This window comes from Eucyclogobius newberryi, unplaced genomic scaffold, assembly GCF_026437365.1.
Source record: "Eucyclogobius newberryi isolate DKJ021-1_F unplaced genomic scaffold, fEucNew1.0.hap1 SCAF_18, whole genome shotgun sequence".
Classification (NCBI taxonomy): domain Eukaryota; kingdom Metazoa; phylum Chordata; class Actinopteri; order Gobiiformes; family Gobiidae; genus Eucyclogobius; species Eucyclogobius newberryi.
This window is the reverse complement of record NW_027315812.1, coordinates 32,704,014-32,724,167: the sequence shown is the minus strand read 5'-3', so window position 1 is coordinate 32,724,167 and position 20,154 is coordinate 32,704,014. Positions and strand designations below refer to the sequence as shown.

Below are 20,154 nucleotides of genomic sequence, written 5' to 3'. Positions count from 1 at the left end.
ACAGGCCCACAACAGGCTCACAACAGGCTCACAACAGGCAAACAAGACGCTCACAACAGGCCCACAACAGGCTCACAACAGGCCCACAACAGGCCCACAACAGGCCCACAACAGGCTCACAACAGGCCCACAACAGGCTCACAACAGGCTCACAACAGGCAAACAAGACGCTCACAACAGGCCCACAACAGGCTCACAACAGGCAAACAAGACGCTCACAACAGGCCCACAACAGGCTCACAACAGGCCCACAACAGGCTCACAACAGGCTCACAACAGGCTCACAACAGGCTCACAACAGGCCCACAACAGGCCCACAACAGGCCCACAATAGGCCCACAACAGGCCCACAACAGGCTCACAACAGGCCCACAACAGGCTCACAACAGGCTCACAACAGGCTCACAACAGGCCCACAACAGGCCCACAACAGGCCCACAACAGGCCCACAACAGGCTCACAACAGGCCCACAACAGGCTCACAACAGGCTCACAACAGGCCCACAACAGGCCCACAACAGGCTCACAACAGGCTCACAACAGGCCCACAACAGGCTCACAACAGGCCCACAACAGGCTCACAACAGGCTCACAACAGGCCCACAACAGGCTCACAACAGGCAAACAAGACGCTCACAACAGGCCCACAACAGGCTCACAACAGGCCCACAACAGGCTCACAACAGGCAAACAAGACGCTCACAACAGGCCCACAACAGGCTCACAACAGGCAAACAAGACGCTCACAACAGGCCCACAACAGGCTCACAACAGGCCCACAACAGGCTCACAACAGGCTCACAACAGGCTCACAACAGGCTCACAACAGGCCCACAACAGGCCCACAACAGGCCCACAATAGGCCCACAACAGGCCCACAACAGGCTCACAACAGGCCCACAACAGGCTCACAACAGGCTCACAACAGGCTCACAACAGGCCCACAACAGGCCCACAACAGGCCCACAACAGGCCCACAACAGGCTCACAACAGGCCCACAACAGGCTCACAACAGGCTCACAACAGGCCCACAACAGGCCCACAACAGGCTCACAACAGGCTCACAACAGGCCCACAACAGGCTCACAACAGGCTCACAACAGGCCCACAACAGGCCCACAACAGGCCCACAACAGGCTCACAACAGGCAAACAAGACGCTCACAACAGGCCCACAACAGGCCCACAACAGGCCCACAACAGGCTCACAACAGGCCCACAACAGGCTCACAACAGGCAAACAAGACGCTCACAACAGGCTCACAACAGGCCCACAACAGGCCCACAACAGGCTCACAACAGGCTCACAACAGGCCCACAACAGGCTCACAACAGGCTCACAACAGGCCCACAACAGGCTCACAACAGGCAAACAAGACGCTCACAACAGGCCCACAACAGGCCCACAACAGGCTCACAACAGGCCCACAACAGGCTCACAACAGGCTCACAACAGGCCCACAACAGGCCCACAACAGGCCCACAACAGGCTCACAACAGGCCCACAACAGGCCCACAACAGGCCCACAACAGGCTCACAACAGGCCCACAACAGGCTCACAACAGGCTCACAACAGGCCCACAACAGGCCCACAACAGGCCCACAACAGGCTCACAACAGGCTCACAACCCTTCACCGCTCTACCCTGCTCCATGAAGGACCACATCCTGATGGAGCTCCATGAAGGACCACATCCTGATGGAGCTCCATGAAGGACCACATCCTGATGGAGCTCCATGAAGGACCACATCCTGATGGAGCTCCATGAAGGACCACATCCTGATGGAGCTCCATGAAGGACCACATCCTGATGGAGCTCCATGAAGGACCACATCCTGATGGAGCTCCATGAAGGACCACATCCTGATGGAGCCTCAGGATGTATGAGTATTGCACGTTTGCACATGTCGGTCATGAAATGTTCTGTAAAACACATCCAAAGATGGTCAATATTCAAGTCTAAATATAGGACTGCTGACAATGACCTCTAAAAAAGAAACTAAAGAGCAGAAACGCAGCTGAAGGTCACTCTGAGGTCACTCTGAGGTCACATGCATCTCCTTCATGTTTCTGACAGTGTGGAGAACAGGCCAAACCGTTAGCCAACATGCTAGCAGAAGTATGAGCCGTACACCTAGAGTTGCCAACCGTCCCGGATGGATTGCCCGGGACGTCCCGGATGGATTGCCCGGGACGTCCCGGATTATGGGTGATTTTGATTTGTCCCGTCCGGGACAGCTCCAGTCCCGTCTTCCAATCACAGCCTCTACTGAGCTTCACGCACACATTTACCACGCGCCTCTCGAAGGTCCACTTCCTGGAATTACCGTGACAGACGCGCGTCTCAGCCAATCAGCGCGCAGCAGTCGAACAGCGGCTGCTGCGCGCTGATCCGAGGTCAGATTGAATTGAAAACCTGTCCTCGCTCTCTGATGCCAGCGCCAGCTCAAGATCAAGTATTATTCATATCCAGAGAGGGAAACAGAAGGTAAAGCGCGTTTAAACCGAGGCAAACGGTTTTGACTTGTTCATTTAAAATTCTTATTTATGCCCCACACATAAGCTCATAGATTAGGGTCAGTATTTCTCAAACTAAGAATGATTTGTTTCTTTCATTTACTGCAGGGTCAGAGGAGGTCCATGAAACAGACAGAGACACAGACATCTGAGGACAACAACAGAGACACAGTCAAGAAGACAATACAGTGTAAGAAACAACAGAAACAGGTCAGGAGAGCAACACCAACACAATTTATGTTGGAGAGAAAAACTGAAGACAGATGGATAACAACAAACAGTTCTACAGCCGTTAAATGTCATGTTTTTTAAAAGCTTAAATGTCAGAGTTATAATAAAAATGTTAATATATAACTTACATAAATGTCTTTTTTCCCCCTTCAATATGATGTGGCCTCATGTGCTGCTCAGAACTGGGACAAATGAGTTTGACAATGGTTCAGGCCTAAAGCTTTTCAGTGTCTGCAGCGTATTATAGTCTAATGCTAACATGACATTTGAGAGAAACTTGTAATAATTGTCTTCACTATTCCTATGTACAATACATCCAAGCAAGTCCATGCACGCGTCTGGAAGAAAGTGTCCCTCATTTGGGGTTGAGATAGTTGGACTTCACCTGACCACATGAACTTCTCTCTCTGTCAAATCAACTTCAGGGGAGATAAAGGACACTTAAACTCTGTCCATGTGATTGAAGGAGACATGTCATGAGTTCAGCTGTGTGATGTCACTGATACATGACACACGGGCCCCACACGGGCCCCACACAGGCCCCATGCGGCCCCCATAGCTCAGTATGGTCGTTGTGCTGTTGAGGTTTGGGGCGTTACAAGAGCAAACTGAACAGACTTGGAGATGCCAGTCTTGAGGATGGTTCCTTCTCTTTCCTGTCCCGGAGGTAAAAGCGTGGTGAGGACAATGTGGACGCAGACACTCTCAGAGGCAGGAGTGTCTCACTGATAGAAGTCATCACATAAACATATCTGATATATACAGTGTATGATCTCATCTGCCTGGTCAGACACAGGTCACACAGTGTTGGGCTCACCAGGTCAGGCTGGAGTCTGAAGACCAGAGGGATGGAGTGACTCAGGGCGCTCAGCGTGCTCAGGACGGACGAGCTCCAGGACTGATGCACCTCTCTGCTGCGCGGGATCCGGAACACTTTGAACTGCAATACAACATAATGACATGACATCAGTGCTACACTTCAACTGATGAGGCCTATGATGACATCATGATGTCAGAGGGTGGGCGGGGCTTACACATGAACGAGCACACTACACTGGGATATGGGTTTCTCTGTTCTTCACACACACGAGCGCTGCTCTGGAGGCCATCTCTGATTGGTCAGGACTGATCATGTGGCGCACCCTTCTGCAGAACTGGCCCACAATAAAGAAGTAATGCAGAAGAAAAATATGTTTGGCCTCATGAGCCACTGAAACCATCTTTGGTACATCTTCAGGTCTCATACTTACACGTGATAAACTGCTCTGGAAGTTGTGAAAAGCACTTATAAAACTTATATTGGTGAATAATTAGGACGCTCAGAATGTATCAGGGGGAGAAATACAAGTCGACTGATGAAGTTAATAGTACTGTTTTATCCTATTTTAGCTGGAGACTGCTGGTGTGGAGTACGACCTGCAGAGTGGATCCTGGACTACCTCACAGACCGACCCCAGTTTGTGAGAGCCCGGGAGCAGTGTGGGGGCGCCCCAGGGCACTGTCCTCGCGCCCTTTCTCTTCACCCTTTACACTGCAGACTTCAGACACGACACGGACAGCTGTGTCCTGCAGAAGTTCTCTGACGACTCTGCCATCATTGGACTCATCACGGACGACGATGATGTGGAGGACAGAGGACTGGAGCAGGACTTTGTGGAACCACCTCCTCATCAACGCGGGGAAGACCAAGGAGATGGTGGTGGACTTCCACAGACGCCACCCCACTGCCCCCTTCACCAGTGAACATCCAGGGACGGGACATTGAGAGAGTGACTCATACAAGGACCTGGTGTTCATCTGAACCACAAACTGGACTGGACTCATAACACAGACTGTACAGGAAGAGCCAGAGTCGGCTCCACCTCCTGAGGAGACTCAGGTCTTTTGGAGTGACAGGGCCACTCCTGACAGGACCGCTCCTGACAGGGCCACTCCTGAAGACCTTCTCTGACTCTGTGGTGGCATCAGCTCCTGTAGGTGTGGCCTGCTGGAGCAGCAGCATCACAGAGAGGGAGAGGAAGAGGCTGGACAAAGTCATCAAGAAGTCCAGCTCCGTCCTGGGCTGTGCTCTGGACTCGGTGCAGGAGGTGGGGGACAGAAGGGTCCTGGCTAGATTCACATCTATGCTGGACCATGAGTGTCGCCCCCTGCAGGACACTCTGTCCCCTGCAGGACACTCTGTCCGCTCTGGAGAGCAGCTTCAGTGAGAGACTGATCCACCCTCGATGTGTGAAGGAAAGGTTCCGTAGGTCTTTCCTTCTGCTGCTGTCAGACTTTATAACAAAAACTGTTAGTCCTGAACACTCGCAATACTGACCTAACCATGTGCAATTCTGTCATATGTGCAATTACTGTGAAATTCATGTGCAATCTATGTGCTGTCGTGACACATATTCATGTGCAATTACTGTCGTGATCACATGCAATGGTATTTATGTATTTATTTGTCTATGGGAGTTTTTATTTATTTATAGGAGATCTTCTACTGAAAGTGTTTTTCAGACTTCCTATAAGTGATCTGTTCTTCTGGATCTACCTCTGTATCTACCTGCACCAATGAAATTTCCCCATGTGGGACAATAAAGGAATATCTTATCTTATCTTATTTTGAAGACTCTAAAAGTCAACCTGCTGATCTGAAATCTACAGCTTTACCACGATACATGCTAAAGTATTTGTCCGTCTCACTCAAGAGACCTACGACCTACGACCCACGACTTTGAGCTACGACTCTACGACGAGTTTCCCCATGATCAGAACTCAGACAGTTGCAGTTGCAGTGAACAGTTTAAGAGGATAATACAAACATCCACTTTTAATACGCTTTTTAAAGGATGAGAACATCCCAAAGCCTCTCATGTGATATCTGGGGGTAAACATGGAGCGCCCCCTCTGGCAGTGTGTGGTCAGTACCTCAGAGTCTGCCCCCTCTGGCAGTGTGTGGTCAGTACCTCAGAGTCTGCCCCCTGCTTCCTGAGGCTCTCCGAAGTGTAGATCTTGTCCTCACTCATGCGGTCGCTCTGAGCCAGGACGTAGTAACGGGGAGAGTAGGACGACGACAGGCTGCCCAAGAGCCGCAGGATCTCTGTGGTGTGGCCCCCTGCAGCCGACACACAACATGCTCAGAACGCACATGCATGGACACACACACGGACACACACATGCACACACATGGACACACATAGACACACATGGACACACATGGACACACATGGACACACATGCACACACATGGACACACATAGACACACATAGACACGTACACACATGGACACACACGTACACACATGGACACACACGTACACACACGGACACACATGGACACACATAGACACGTACACACACGGACACACATGGACACACACGGACACACATGGACACACACGGACACACATGGACACACATAGACACGTACACACACGGACACACATGGACACACATAGACACGTACACACACGTACACACACGTACACACATAGACACGTACACACACGTACACACACGGACACACATGGACACACATAGACACGTACACACACGTACACACACGGACACACATGGACACACATGGACACACACGGACACACATGGACACACACGGACACACATGGACACACATAGACACGTACACACACGTACACACACGTACACACATAGACACGTACACACACGTACACACACGTACACACACGTACACACACGGACACACATGGACACACACGGACACACATGGACACACACGTACACACATGGACACACACGTACACACACGTACACACATGGACACACACGCACACACATGGACACACACGTACACACACGTACACACATGGACACACACGGACACACACGTACACACGGACACACATGGACACACACGTACACACACGGACACACACGTACACACACGGACACACACGTACACACACGGACACACACGTACACACACGTACACACACGGACACACACGTACACACACGTACACACACGTACACATATGGACACACACGTACACACACGTACACATATGGACACACACGTACACACACGTACACACACGGACACACATGGACACACACACACACGGACACACACACATAAAAATCACAATTTGAATGGACACAATAAGCAAATAGTAAAGTCTGCATTTATTTATGACAGATTTCCCTCATAACCTCATCAGTTCTTGATAAACGTCTTTGACAGTCCCGCTGCGCCCCCTGCTGGCTTTGAGCGGAGAAGCAGCCGTGCAACTATTCTGGAAGCAAAGGATGTTTTTTATATTTTGGTGTGTATTATATTTACAACTTATTTCAATTAAAAATAAAGAGTAAAAGCGGGTTTGTAGGTGTGTGTGCGCTGACAGTGTCGGTCTGTATCAGGTTCATTCACAATCCAGCCATAAAGTTGTTCTTCACGTTTGAACTGACAGCAGCAGGAGTTATAATAGATATATAGAGTTTAAAAGGATTACTGGCTGTTCCAAACCTTCCAAATGCTCTTTTAGATCAACCTTTTAGTTATTTCATATACAGAAATATTTATATTAGCAAAAGGAGCAAATCAGGCAACTAGCTTAGCATCACATCCGCGTTGAGCCGCGCTGAAGGGAGAAGCGCTACCTGATCCGACCACAACCAGCACCGACACCGGGCCCGTCCTGCCGGGCTTGTGCCGGGAACCGGACCGCAGGACTACAAACACACGGAGCCCAAACACGAGAAAGAAGACTACAAGAGCTAGCGCTGCCGTCCCCAGAGCTAGCATGGTGACTACGGGCAGAGAGGAGGGACACGCAAGCGTCGTTTTCTTCTTCTGTTTGTTTCCGGCAGCTGTGTGCTCCGCGGCGCAGTGCTGCCCTCTGCCGGAATTAATATGGGAGAGGCAAGTTTATTTGTAGAGTACATTTCATACACAAGGCAATTCAAAGTGCTTCACAGCAGGAAAAATGCATTCAAATATCAAAGAAATTACAGAAACAGAAATACAATAAAATTAACTAAATAAAAATGTAATAAAAAACACCTAGCCAAAAAGGGTAACGTGTTTTCGGAGTCCAACTCCATTTTAAATCAATCCAACTGATTGTCTAAACTAATGAAATCACATAAAAGAGAAGAGTGCAAAGAAAAATCTTTTCAGTCACATGCACAGCTAAACTGAACTGTTTTTAGCTTAGATTTGAACATTGTCAGAGTAGAACCTGTCTCACATCTTCAGGAAGAATGTTGCAGATTTTAGCTGCATAAAACTGAAACACAGATTCATGATTGATTCAGATTCCCACGTTTAGACCTGACTCTGGCACCAGCAGGAGGCCGGTCCACGTTTAGACCTGACTCTGGCACCAGCAGGAGGCCGGTCCACGTTTAGACCTGACTCTGGCACCAGCAGGAGGCCGGTCCATGTTTAGTCCTGACTCTGGCACCAGCAGGAGGCCGGTCCATGTTTAGTCCTGACTCTGGCACCAGCAGGAGGTCGGTCCATGTTTAGTCCTGACTCTGGCACCAGCAGGAGGCCGGTCCATGTTTAGTCCTGACTCTGGCACCAGCAGGAGGCCGGCCCCTGAGAACAGGACTAATGTGATGGTACTTCCTGGTTCTAGTCAGGACCCGAGCAGCAGCGTTCTGGATGAACTGCAGCTGTTTTACAGCTCGTTTGGAGAGACCAGTGAGCAGGCCGTTACAGTCTAATCTACTGGAGACAAACAAATGGATAAATCTCTCCAAATCTGGTTTAGACACTATATTTTTGATTTTGTCAAGTTTTTAGATGGTAAAAAGCTGCTGATGTTATTGATTTGATGTGTTAAAGTTCAAGTCTGAGTCCATTATTACCCCCAGATTTGTAACTTGGTTTGTAGGTTTTAGAGCGAGACTCTGGAGGTGACACTAACACTTTCTCTTTGTTTCTGTGACAAAGACGATGATTTCAGTCTTGTCTGAGTTCAACTGGAGAAAGTTGTTTTGCTCCACAAACTGATCTGTTGGATGCAGTGACAGAGTGAATCCACTGGTCCATATTCACCTGCGACAGTGAAACATAGATCTGACTCGTCTGCATCATTGTGATAGGACACATTTTCACTGCGTATCAGCTGACCTAACGGCAGCATGTAGAGGTTGAACAGAAGGGGACCCAGGACTGACCCTTGGGGCACTCCACAGGTCAGGGTCATGTGGTCTGAGACACAGCTACCAATTTCAACAAAGTACTTCCTGTCTTCCAGATAGGACCTTAACCAGTTTAGGGCGGGGCCAGTGATGCCCACCCAGTCCTCTAGTCTCTGTAAGAGGATCCCATGATCGACAGTGTCAAAAGCAGCACTCAGATCTAACAGAATTAAGACTGAAGCTTTGCCCGTGTCAGTGTTCAGGAGGATCAGTCACCATGACAACAGCAGTCTCAGTGTGATGAGGTCTAAAACCTGACTGAAAAAACATCAAATGAGTTGTTTGTTAAGAGGAAATCTGTGACTGTTGTAAACAACCTTTTCAAGGACTTTGCCCCAAAATGTCAGAGTAGAGATGGACCGGTCATGACTCAGGACTGCAGCATCAAGACTGCTCTTCTTTAGGAGAGGCTTTATGGCCAAAGACACTGGGAATGTTCCAGATTAAGAAGAAATGTTAACTATGTGAGTGGTGCTAACAAACTGTTCAGCACAGACTTTATCTGGAGGGTCACACATGGAGGCAGCTGTAGATGAACTCAGACTGGTGATGATATTTTTTGTAACAATTTTAGCCTTCAAAGGGGCAATGACGTCCAGAACATTCAAAACTCTAGAGTTAATAGTGTTCAACAAATAAGTTACATTAGAACATGAGAATATAAGTTTATCATTTTCATAAACAGTTCACCTGTGCCATCATTTATCTGTCTCCTCTGAACAACTGCAGGACCAGCCTCTGAACAGCTGCAGGACCAGCCTCTGAACAGCTGCAGGACCAGCCTCTGAACAGCTGCAGGACCAGCTGGTGGTTTGAGAAAAACAGACATGTCAAAGAAGACACAGAAATGATCAGACAGAGCAGCGTCGACCACATTGACATTTGAAATATTTACCCCCTTTGTAATTATGAGATCTAGAGTGTGCCCTCTGCTGTGGGTGGGGCCACTCTGCTGTGGGTGGGGTCACTCTGCTGTGGGTGGGGCCACTCTGCTGTGGGTGGGGCCACTCTGCTGTGGGTGTGGCCACTCTGCTGTGGGTGGGGCCACTCTGCTGTGGGTGGGGCCACTCTGCTGTGGGTGGGGCCTCTCACATGCTGAGTAAGACTGAATGTTTCAAGGACAGCATCAAGCTCTTAACGTTTCTGTCACAAATATTATCAACATGCACATTGAAATCACCTGTAATGACCAAACCATCAAAGTCTGTGCATATGACTGAAAGCATCTCAGTAAAATCATCAATAAAACTTTGGCAGTGCTGGGGAGGCTTGTATTAAACAATGAAGAGAATGGATGGAGACTGTTTTAGCTCCATTTTAAAAGGAGACATACTCAAATGATGAAAACACCCCAAAAGACAACCTGCGGGTCATTATTTCATCTCTAAAGATTGCACAGACTCCACCCCCTTTTTTGTTTTCTCGTGTTTCAGATTCAAACTTAAAGTTGGGTGGAGCAGATGCTCTTCTCCTGTTCACCTGTTCGATCCTTTAAGTTGTAGACATATATTCCACCCCAACTTTCATCATCTTCCCTCTACTGCCCTCTATCTCCAGGGATGTGTCACTATCACGGTTTCTAGTAACACTCAATGTTCACTCTCATGTTGCCGTACAGATCAGCGTGGTAACTGGTTGTGGTGCCGAGCAGGCGGCCAGACAACGGCACAGGACCACGAGGACGAGCGGTCAACACCAGGACCCGGAAATGTGTGAGGGCAAAAGGGGGAGCAACGAGAAAGGGAGCGCTTATAAAGTCCACCAGCCCACGCCGCCAGGAGCCGGGCAAACGCACCTTTGGTACAGGCTCCATAACCAAGTGGCTGGCATTGTGTTCAGGAACATCTGTGTAGAGTATGGACTGGAGACCCCAAGGTCAAAGTAGGAAACACCTCCAAAGGTGGTAGCGAAGGACTCGAGCCAAGATCCTGTGGGACTTCCAATTACAGACGGTCAGAATTGTAATGGCGAACCAACCGGACATTGTGGTGGTGGATAAACAGCAGATGAAAACCGCTGTGGTTGACATGGCAACACTAAGTGATGACAACATCGGCAACACGAGAAACTGGAGAAACACCAAGGGCTCAGAGAGAAGTTGGGGAAGGTGTGGAAGGTGAAGGCCAAAGTGGTGCTCGTGGTCATCGGAGCACTCAGGGCAGTGACTCCCAAACTGGAGGAGTGACCACAGAAGAACATCAGACATCTCAGTCCAGACTCAAAAGATTAGTCCCAAATCTGATTCCATTAAGGAACAAGCCAAACTCCTCCTTTACGCGACCGATCATTCAGTTGACTAAGCTACTGAACAGGAGCGGACTCATTACGCTTCCCTGTGGCACGCCACACGACAAGTGTCTGAGTGTTCACATCTTAATCCAATGAAACATGTGCGACATCTCGTCTTCTTCCATCAATGACATTCACATCCAAATGAAGAACATCCTCGATTGTAGAAGCTGCTCTGTGAGAACATCCAAAATATCCATCAGTCTTTAACTTCTTTCATCTTTCAGTCGCCATAAACTCCATAACTTTACATAAAACTGAAGGAAGCATAAAATATGAACTGGGATCACTTGGGTCCTTTCCAGGCTTGACCACTGGGACAACGACATGCTTCCACTGCTTAGAGCAGACCTGGGTTTTTGTGGCCCCAAGGGCCAGATGTGGCCCTCAGCCTGTTTTAATTCGACAACATTTTAGTTTCTATTCTTTAACTGTCCTAGTTATGTAACATGTGTCTGCACTTGTGTCCTTAATAGAGGTTACATGAAATAGATAAAATAATCGAAAAACAAAAAACTGCTTATAATGATAAGAATTTGTAACACCAATTAACGCAGTCTGGCCCTCCACCTCTTAACTCGAGTAGAATATGGCCCTCAGAGGACCCACCCCTGGGTCAGAGAGCTGTCCTGGTCGTGGAACACTGGACCAACTCTAGACTCTCCATCGGGGGCTCAAGGGTTCATGGGAGTTTGCCCAACCAGTCCACATGTGCTTTGTGGATCTGGAGAAGGCTTTCGACCGTGTCCCTCGGGGTGTCCTTTGGGGGGCGCTCCGGGAGTACGGGGTCCGGGGCCCTTTGCTCAGGGCTGTCCGGTCCCTGTATGACCGGAGCAGGAGCTGTGTTCATTGCAGTAAGTCAGACCTGTTCCCAATGCATGTTGGACTCCGCCAGGGCTGCCCTTTGTCACCGGTTCTGTTCATAATTTTTATGGACAAAATATCAGGGGTCGGAGGGTGTGGCCAGGAGTCGGAGGGTGTGGTCAGGGGTCGGAGGGTGCGGTCAGGGGTCGGAGGGTGTGGTCGGGGGTCGGAGGGTGTCCGTTTTGGGGACCACAGGATCTCATCAGACGATGTTGTCCTGATGGCTCCATCAAACCCGGACCTGCAACATGCACTGGGACGGTTTGAGCCGAGTGTGAAGCGGCTGGGATGAGAATCAGCACCTCCTTGCCCCAAGTGGAGGAGTTCAAGTATCTCGGGGTCTTGTTCACGAGTGAGGGAAGGATGGAGCGTGAGATTGACAGACGGATCGGTGCAGCGGCTGCAGTGATGCAGTCGCTGCATCGACCGTTGTGGTGAAGAAGGAGCTGAGCCGAAAGGCAAAGCTCTCGATTTACCGGTCGGTCTACGTTCTGACCTCACCTATGGTCATGAGCTTTGGGTAGTGACCGAAACGACAAGATCGCGGATACAAGCGGTCGAAATGAGTTTCCTCCGCCAGGTGGCTGGGCGCTGCCTTAGAGATAGGGTGAGGAGCTCCCTTAGAGTCACACGGGGAGCTGGGAGTAGAGCCGCTGCTCCTCCAGCTGAGGTGGCTCGGGCATCTGTTCCGGAGCCTCCTGGGTGTTTCGGGCATGTCCCACCGGGAAGAGGCCCCATGGAAGACCCAGGACACGCTGGAGGGACTATGTCTCTCGGCTGGCCTGGGAATGCCTCAGGATCCCCCCGGAGGAGTTGGAGGAAGTGTCTGGGGAGAGGAGGTCTTGGAGTCCCTGCTCAGACTGCTGCCCCCGCGACCCGGCCAAGGATAAAGCGGTAGAAGATGGATGGGTCAGAGGGACCGTACTCTTCCCACATCGTATCTATCAGGACAAGACTCTGTTCAGTCACTAAATCTGCATGTGCTCATCTCTCCCTAATTAGTGTCTTTATCTTTGTTTAGCACCCTGCAAAGTTCATCTGTTGAAAATAAGAAGTTAATCGCTCTAGAATCACAGTCACTCCCTCTAAAATCACAGTCACTTACTCTAGAATCACAGTAACGAGCACCAGAATCACAGTCACTCCCTCTAGAATCACAGTCACTCGCTCTAGAATCACAGTCACTCGCTCTAGAATCACAGTCACTCGCTCTAGAATCACAGTCACTCGCTCCAGAATCACAGTTACTCGCTCTAGAATCACAGTTACTCGCTGCAGAATCAGAGTCACTCGCTCCAGAATCACAGTTACTCGCTCCAGAATCACAGTCACTCGCTCCAGAATCACAGTCACTCGCTCCAGAATCACAGTCACTCGCTCCAGAATCACAGTTACTCGCTCCAGAATCATAGTCACTCGCTCCAGAATCAGTTACTCGCTCCAGAATCACAGTCATTCGCTCCAGAATCACAGTCACTCGCTCCAGAATCACAGTCACTCAATCTAGAATCACAGTCACTCGCTCTAGAATCACAATCACTCGCTCCAGAATCACAATTAGTCGCTCCAGAATCACAGTTACTCGCTCTAGAATCGCAGTTACTCGCTGCAGAATCAGAGTCACTCGCTCCAGAATCACAGTTACTCGCTCCAGAATCACAGTCACTCGCTCCAGAATCACAGTCACTCGCTCCAGAATCACAGTTACTCGCTCCAGAATCACAGTCACTCGCTCCAGAATCACAGTCACTCGCTCCAGAATCACAGTCACTCGCTCCAGAATCACAGTCACTCGCTCCAGAATCACAGTTACTCGGTCAAGAATCAGAGTCACTCGCTCCAGAATCACAGTCACTCGCTCCAGAATCACAGTCACTCGCTCCAGAATCACAGTTACTCGCTCCAGAATCACAGTTACTCGCTCCAGAATCACAGTTACTTGCTCCGGAATCGCAGTCACTCGCTCTAGAATCACAGTCACTCGCTCTAGAATCACAGTTACTTGCTCTGGAATCACAGTTACTCGCTCTAGAATCACAGCCACTTGCTCCGGAATCGCAGTCACTCGCTCTAGAATCACAGTCACTCGCCCCAGAATCACAGTCACTCGCTCTAGAATCAGAGTCACTCGCCCCAGAATCACAGTCACTCGGTCTAGAATCACAGTCACTCGCTCTAGAATCACAGTTACTCGCTCCAGAATCACAGTCACTCGCTCCAAAATCACAGTTACTCGCTCCAGAATCACAGTCACTCGATCCAGAATCACAGTCACTCGCTCCAGAATCAGAGTCACTCGCTCCAGAATCACAGTTACCCGCTCTAGAATCGCAGTCACTCGCTCTAGAATCACAGTTACCCGCTCTAGAATCGCAGTCACTCGCTCCAGAATCACAGTTACTCGCTCCAGAATCACAGTCACTCGCTCTGGAATCAGAGTCACTCGCCCCAGAATCACAGTCACTCGCTCTAGAATCACAGTCACTCGCTCTAGAATCACAGTTACCCGCTCTAGAATCACAGTCAGTCGCTCTAGAATCACAGTTGCTCGCTCCAGAATCGCAGTCACTCGCTCTAGAATCACAGTCACTCGTTCCAGAATCACAGTCACTCGCTCTAGAATCACAGTCACTCGCTCCAGAATCGCAGTTACTCGCTCCAGAATCTGAGTTACTCGCTCTAGAATCACAGTTGTTCGCTCTAGAATCACAGTTGTTCGCTCTAGAATCATAGTTACTCGCTCCAGAATCACAGTCACTCGCTCCAGAATCACAGTCACTCGATCCAGAATCACAGTCACTCGCCCCAGAATCAGAGTCACACGCTCCAGAATCACAGTTACTTGCTCTAGAATCACAGTTACTCGCTCTAGAATCATAGTTACTCGCTCCAGAATCACAGTCACTCGATCCAGAATCACAGTCACTCGCTCCAGAATCAGAGTCACACGCTCCAGAATCACAGTTACTTGCTCTAGAATCACAGTTGCTCGCTCTAGAATCATAGTTGTTCGCTCCAGAATCACAGTTACTTGCTCTGGAATCACAGTTACTCGCTCTAGAATCACAGTTGTTCGCTTTAGAATCACAGCCACTTGCTCCAGAATCGCAGTCACTCGCTCTAGAATCACAGTCACTCACCCCAGAATCACAGTCACTCGCTCTAGAATCAGAGTCACTCGCCCCAGAATCACAGTCACTCGCTCTAGAATCACAGTCACTCGCTCCAGAATCACAGTTACTCGCTCCAGAATCACAGTCACTCGCTCCAAAATCACAGTTACTCGCTCCAGAATCACAGTCACTCGATCCAGAATCACAATCACTCGCTCCAGAATCAGAGTCACTCGCTCCAGAATCACAGTTACCCGCTCTAAAATCGCAGTCACTCGCTCTAGAATCACAGTTACTCGCTCTAGAATCGCGGTCACTCGCTCCAGAATCACAGTTACTCGCTCCAGAATCACAGTCACTCGCTCTGGAATCAGAGTCACTCGCCCCAGAATCACAGTCACTCGCTCTAGAATCACAGTCACTCGCTCTAGAATCACAGTTACCCGCTCTAGAATCACAGTCAGTCGCTCTAGAATCACAGTTGCTCGCTCCAGAATCGCAGTCACTCGCTCTAGAATCACAGTCACTCGTTCCAGAATCACAGTCACTCGCTCTAGAATCACAGTCACTCGCTCCAGAATCACAGTCACTCGCTCCAGAATCACAGTCACTCGATCCAGAATCACAGTCACTCGCTCCAGAATCAGAGTCACTCGCTCCAGAATCACAGTTACTTGCTCTAGAATCACAGTTACTCGCTCTAGAATCATAGTTGTTCGCTCTGGAATCACAGTCACTCGCTCCAGAATCGCAGTCACTCGCTCCAGAATCACAGTCACTCGCTCCAGAATCACAGTTACTCGCTCCTGAATCACAGTTACTTGCTCTGGAATCACAGTTACTCGCTCTAGAATCACAGTTGTTCGCTCTAGAATCACAGCCACTTGCTCCAGAATCGCAGTCACTCGCCCCAGAATCACAGTCACTCGCTCTAGAATCAGAGTCACTCGCCCCAGAATCACAGTCACTCGCTCTAGAATCACAGTCACTCGCTCTAGAATCACAGTTACTCGCTCCAGAATCAAAGTCACTCGCTCCAGAATCACAGTTACTCGCTCCAGAATCACAGTCACTCGATCCAGAATCACAGTCACTCGCTCCGGAATCACAGTTACCCGCTCTAGAATCGCAGTCACTCGCTCCGGAATCGCAGTCACTCGCTCTAGAATCGCAGTCACTCGCTCCAGAATCACAGTTACTCGCTCCGGAATCACAGTCACTCGATCTAGAATCACAGTCACTCGCCCCGGAATCGCAGTCACTCGCTCTAGAATCACAGTCACTCGCTCCGGAATCGCAGTCACTCGCTCTAGAATCAGAGTCACTCGCTCCAGAATCACAGTTACTCGCTCCAGAATCACAGTCACTCGCTCCAGAATCACAGTTACTCGCTCCAGAATTACAGTCACTCGATCCAGAATCACAGTCACTCGCTCCAGAATCAGAGTCACTCGCTCCAGAATCACAGTTACCCGCTCTAGAATCACAGTCAGTCGCTCTAGAATCACAGTTGCTCGCTCCAGAATCGCAGTCACTCGCTCTAGAATCACAGACACTCGTTCCAGAATCACAGTCACTCGCTCTAGAGTCACAGTCACTCGCTCCAGAATCAGAGTTACTCGCTCTAGAATCACACTTGTTCGCTCTAGAATCACAGTTGTTCGCTCTAGAATCATAGTTACTCGCTCCAGAATCACAGTCACTCGCTCCAGAATCACAGTCACTCGATCCAGAATCACAGTCACTCGCTCCAGAATCAGAGTCACTCGCTCCAGAATCACAGTTACTTGCTCTAGAATCACAGTTACTCACTCTAGAATCACAGTTGTTCACTCTAGAATCACAGTCACTCGCTCCAGAATCGCAGTCACTCGCTCTAGAATCACAGTCACTCGCTCCAGAATCGCAGTCACTCGCTCCAGAATCACAGTCACTCGCTCCAGAATCACAGTTACTCGCTCCAGAATCACAGTTGTTCGCTCTAGAATCACAGTTGTTCGCTCTAGAATCACAATTGTTCGCTCTAGAATCACAGTCCCTCGCTCCAGAATCACAGTCACTCGCTCCAGAATCACAGTCACTCGATCCAGAATCACAGTCACTCGCTCTAGAATCACAGTCACTCGCTCCAGAATCACAGTTACTCGCTCCAGAATCACAGTCACTCGCCCCAGAATCACAGTCACTCGCTCCAGAATCACAGTCAATCGATCCAGAATCACAGTCACTCGCTCCAGAATCACAGTTACTCGCTCTAGAATCACAGTCACTCGCTCCAGAATCAGAGTCACACGCTCCAGAATCACAGTTACTTGCTCTAGAATCACAGTTACTCGCTCTAGAATCATAGTTGTTCGCTCTGGAATCACAGTCACTCGCTCCAGAATCGCAGTCACTCGCTCCAGAATCACAGTCACTCGCTCCAGAATCACAGTTACTCGCTCCAGAATCACAGTTACTTGCTCTGGAATCACAGTTACTCGCTCTAGAATCACAGTTGTTCGCTTTAGAATCACAGCCACTTGCTCCAGAATCGCAGTCACTCGCTCTAGAATCACAGTCACTCACCCCAGAATCACAGTCACTCGCTCTAGAATCAGAGTCACTCGCCCCAGAATCACAGTCACTCGCTCTAGAATCACAGTCACTCGCTCTAGAATCAGAGTCACTCGCCCCAGAATCACAGTCACTCGCTCTAGAATCACAGTCACTCGCTCTAGAATCACAGTTACTCGCTCCAGAATCACAGTCACTCGCTCCAAAATCACAGTTACTCGCTCCAGAATCACAGTCACTCGATCCAGAATCACAGTCACTCGCTCCAGAATCAGAGTCACTCGCTCCAGAATCACAGTTACCCGCTCTAAAATCGCAGTCACTTACTCTAGAATCACAGTAACGAGCACCAGAATCACAGTCACTCCCTCTAGAATCACAGTCACTCGCTCCAGAATCACAGTTACTCGCTCCAGAATCACAGTTACTCGCTGCAGAATCAGAGTCACTCGCTCCAGAATCACAGTTACTCGCTCCAGAATCACAGTTACTCGCTCCAGAATCACAGTCACTCGCTCCAGAATCACAGTCACTCGCTCCAGAATCACAGTTACTCGCTCCAGAATCATAGTCACTCGCTCCAGAATCACAGTTACTCGCTCCAGAATCACAGTCACTCGCTCCAGAATCACAGTCACTCGCTCCAGAATCACAGTTACTCGGTCAAGAATCAGAGTCACTCGCTCCAGAATCACAGTTACTCGCTCCAGAATCATAGTCACTCGCTCCAGAATCACAGTTACTCGCTCCAGAATCACAGTTACTCGCTCCAGAATCACAGTTACTTGCTCCGGAATCGCAGTCACTCGCTCTAGAATCACAGTCACTCGCTCTAGAATCACAGTTACTTGCTCTGGAATCACAGTTACTCGCTCTAGAATCACAGCCACTTGCTCCGGAATCGCAGTCACTCGCTCTAGAATCACAGTCACTAGCCCCAGAATCACAGTCACTCGCTCTAGAATCAGAGTCACTCGCCCCAGAATCACAGTCACTCGGTCTAGAATCACAGTCACTCGCTCTAGAATCACAGTTACTCGCTCCAGAATCACAGTCACTCGCTCCAAAATCACAGTTACTCGCTCCAGAATCACAGTCACTCGATCCAGAATCACAGTCACTCGCTCCAGAATCAGAGTCACTCGCTCCAGAATCACAGTTACCCGCTCTAGAATCGCAGTCACTCGCTCTAGAATCACAGTTACTCGCTCTAGAATCGCAGTCACTCGCTCCAGAATCACAGTTACTCGCTCCAGAATCACAGTCACTCGCTCTGGAATCAGAGTCACTCGCCCCAGAATCACAGTCACTCGCTCTAGAATCACAGTCACTCGCTCTAGAATCACAGTTACCCGCTCTAGAATCACAGTCAGTCGCTCTAGAATCACAGTTGCTCGCTCCAGAATCGCAGTCACTCGCTCTAGAATCACAGTCACTCGTTCCAGAATCACAGTCACTCGCTCTAGAATCACAGTCACTCGCTCCAGAATCGCAGTTACTCGCTCCAGAATCTGAGTTACTCGCTCTAGAATCACAGTTGTTCGCTCTAGAATCACAGTTGTTCGCTCTAGAATCATAGTTACTCGCTCCAGAATCACAGTCACTCGCTCCAGAATCACAGTCACTCGATCCAGAATCACAGTCACTCGCTCCAGAATCAGAGTCACACGCTCCAGAATCACAGTTACTTGCTCTAGAATCACAGTTGCTCGCTCTAGAATCATAGTTGTTCGCTCCAGAATCACAGTTACTTGCTCTGGAATCACAGTTACTCGCTCTAGAATCACAGTTGTTCGCTTTAGAATCACAGCCACTTGCTCCAGAATCGCAGTCACTCGCTCTAGAATCACAGTCACTCGCCCCAGAATCACAGTCACTCGCTCTAGAATCAGAGTCACTCGCCCCAGAATCACAGTCACTCGCTCTAGAATCACAGTCACTCGCTCCAGAATCACAGTTACTCGCTCCAGAATCACAGTCACTCGCTCCAAAATCACAGTTACTCGCTCCAGAATCACAGTCACTCGATCCAGAATCACAGTCACTCGCTCCAGAATCAGAGTCACTCGCTCCAGAATCACAGTTACCCGCTCTAAAATCGCAGTCACTCGCTCTAGAATCACAGTTACTCGCTCTAGAATCGCAGTCACTCGCTCCAGAATCACAGTTACTCGCTCCAGAATCACAGTCACTCGCTCTGGAATCAGAGTCACTCGCCCCAGAATCACAGTCACTCGCTCTAGAATCACAGTCACTCGCTCTAGAATCACAGTTACCCGCTCTAGAATCACAGTCAGTCGCTCTAGAATCACAGTTGCTCGCTCCAGAATCGCAGTCACTCGCTCTAGAATCACAGTCACTCGTTCCAGAATCACAGTCACTCGCTCTAGAATCACAGTCACTCGCTCCA

At 49.4% G+C, this 20,154-nt stretch overlaps 1 protein-coding gene across 1 annotated transcript in view; it reads right to left on the bottom strand.

Moving 5' to 3' along the window:
- The window catches only part of alg14 (ALG14 UDP-N-acetylglucosaminyltransferase subunit), a 13,484-nt gene extending 5,932 nt beyond the window's left edge, over positions 1 to 7,552 (bottom strand). Inside the window, exons 1-3 of the mRNA XM_072450360.1 lie at positions 7,372 to 7,552; positions 5,701 to 5,849; positions 3,567 to 3,689 (exon numbers count right to left, since the gene is read on the bottom strand). Coding sequence (XP_072306461.1) covers positions 3,567 to 3,689; positions 5,701 to 5,849; positions 7,372 to 7,516 — 417 coding nt within the window. The 5' untranslated portion in view covers positions 7,517 to 7,552. The remainder of the gene's footprint in view (positions 1 to 3,566; positions 3,690 to 5,700; positions 5,850 to 7,371) is intronic.
- Between the last annotated feature and the right edge of the window lie 12,602 nt (positions 7,553 to 20,154).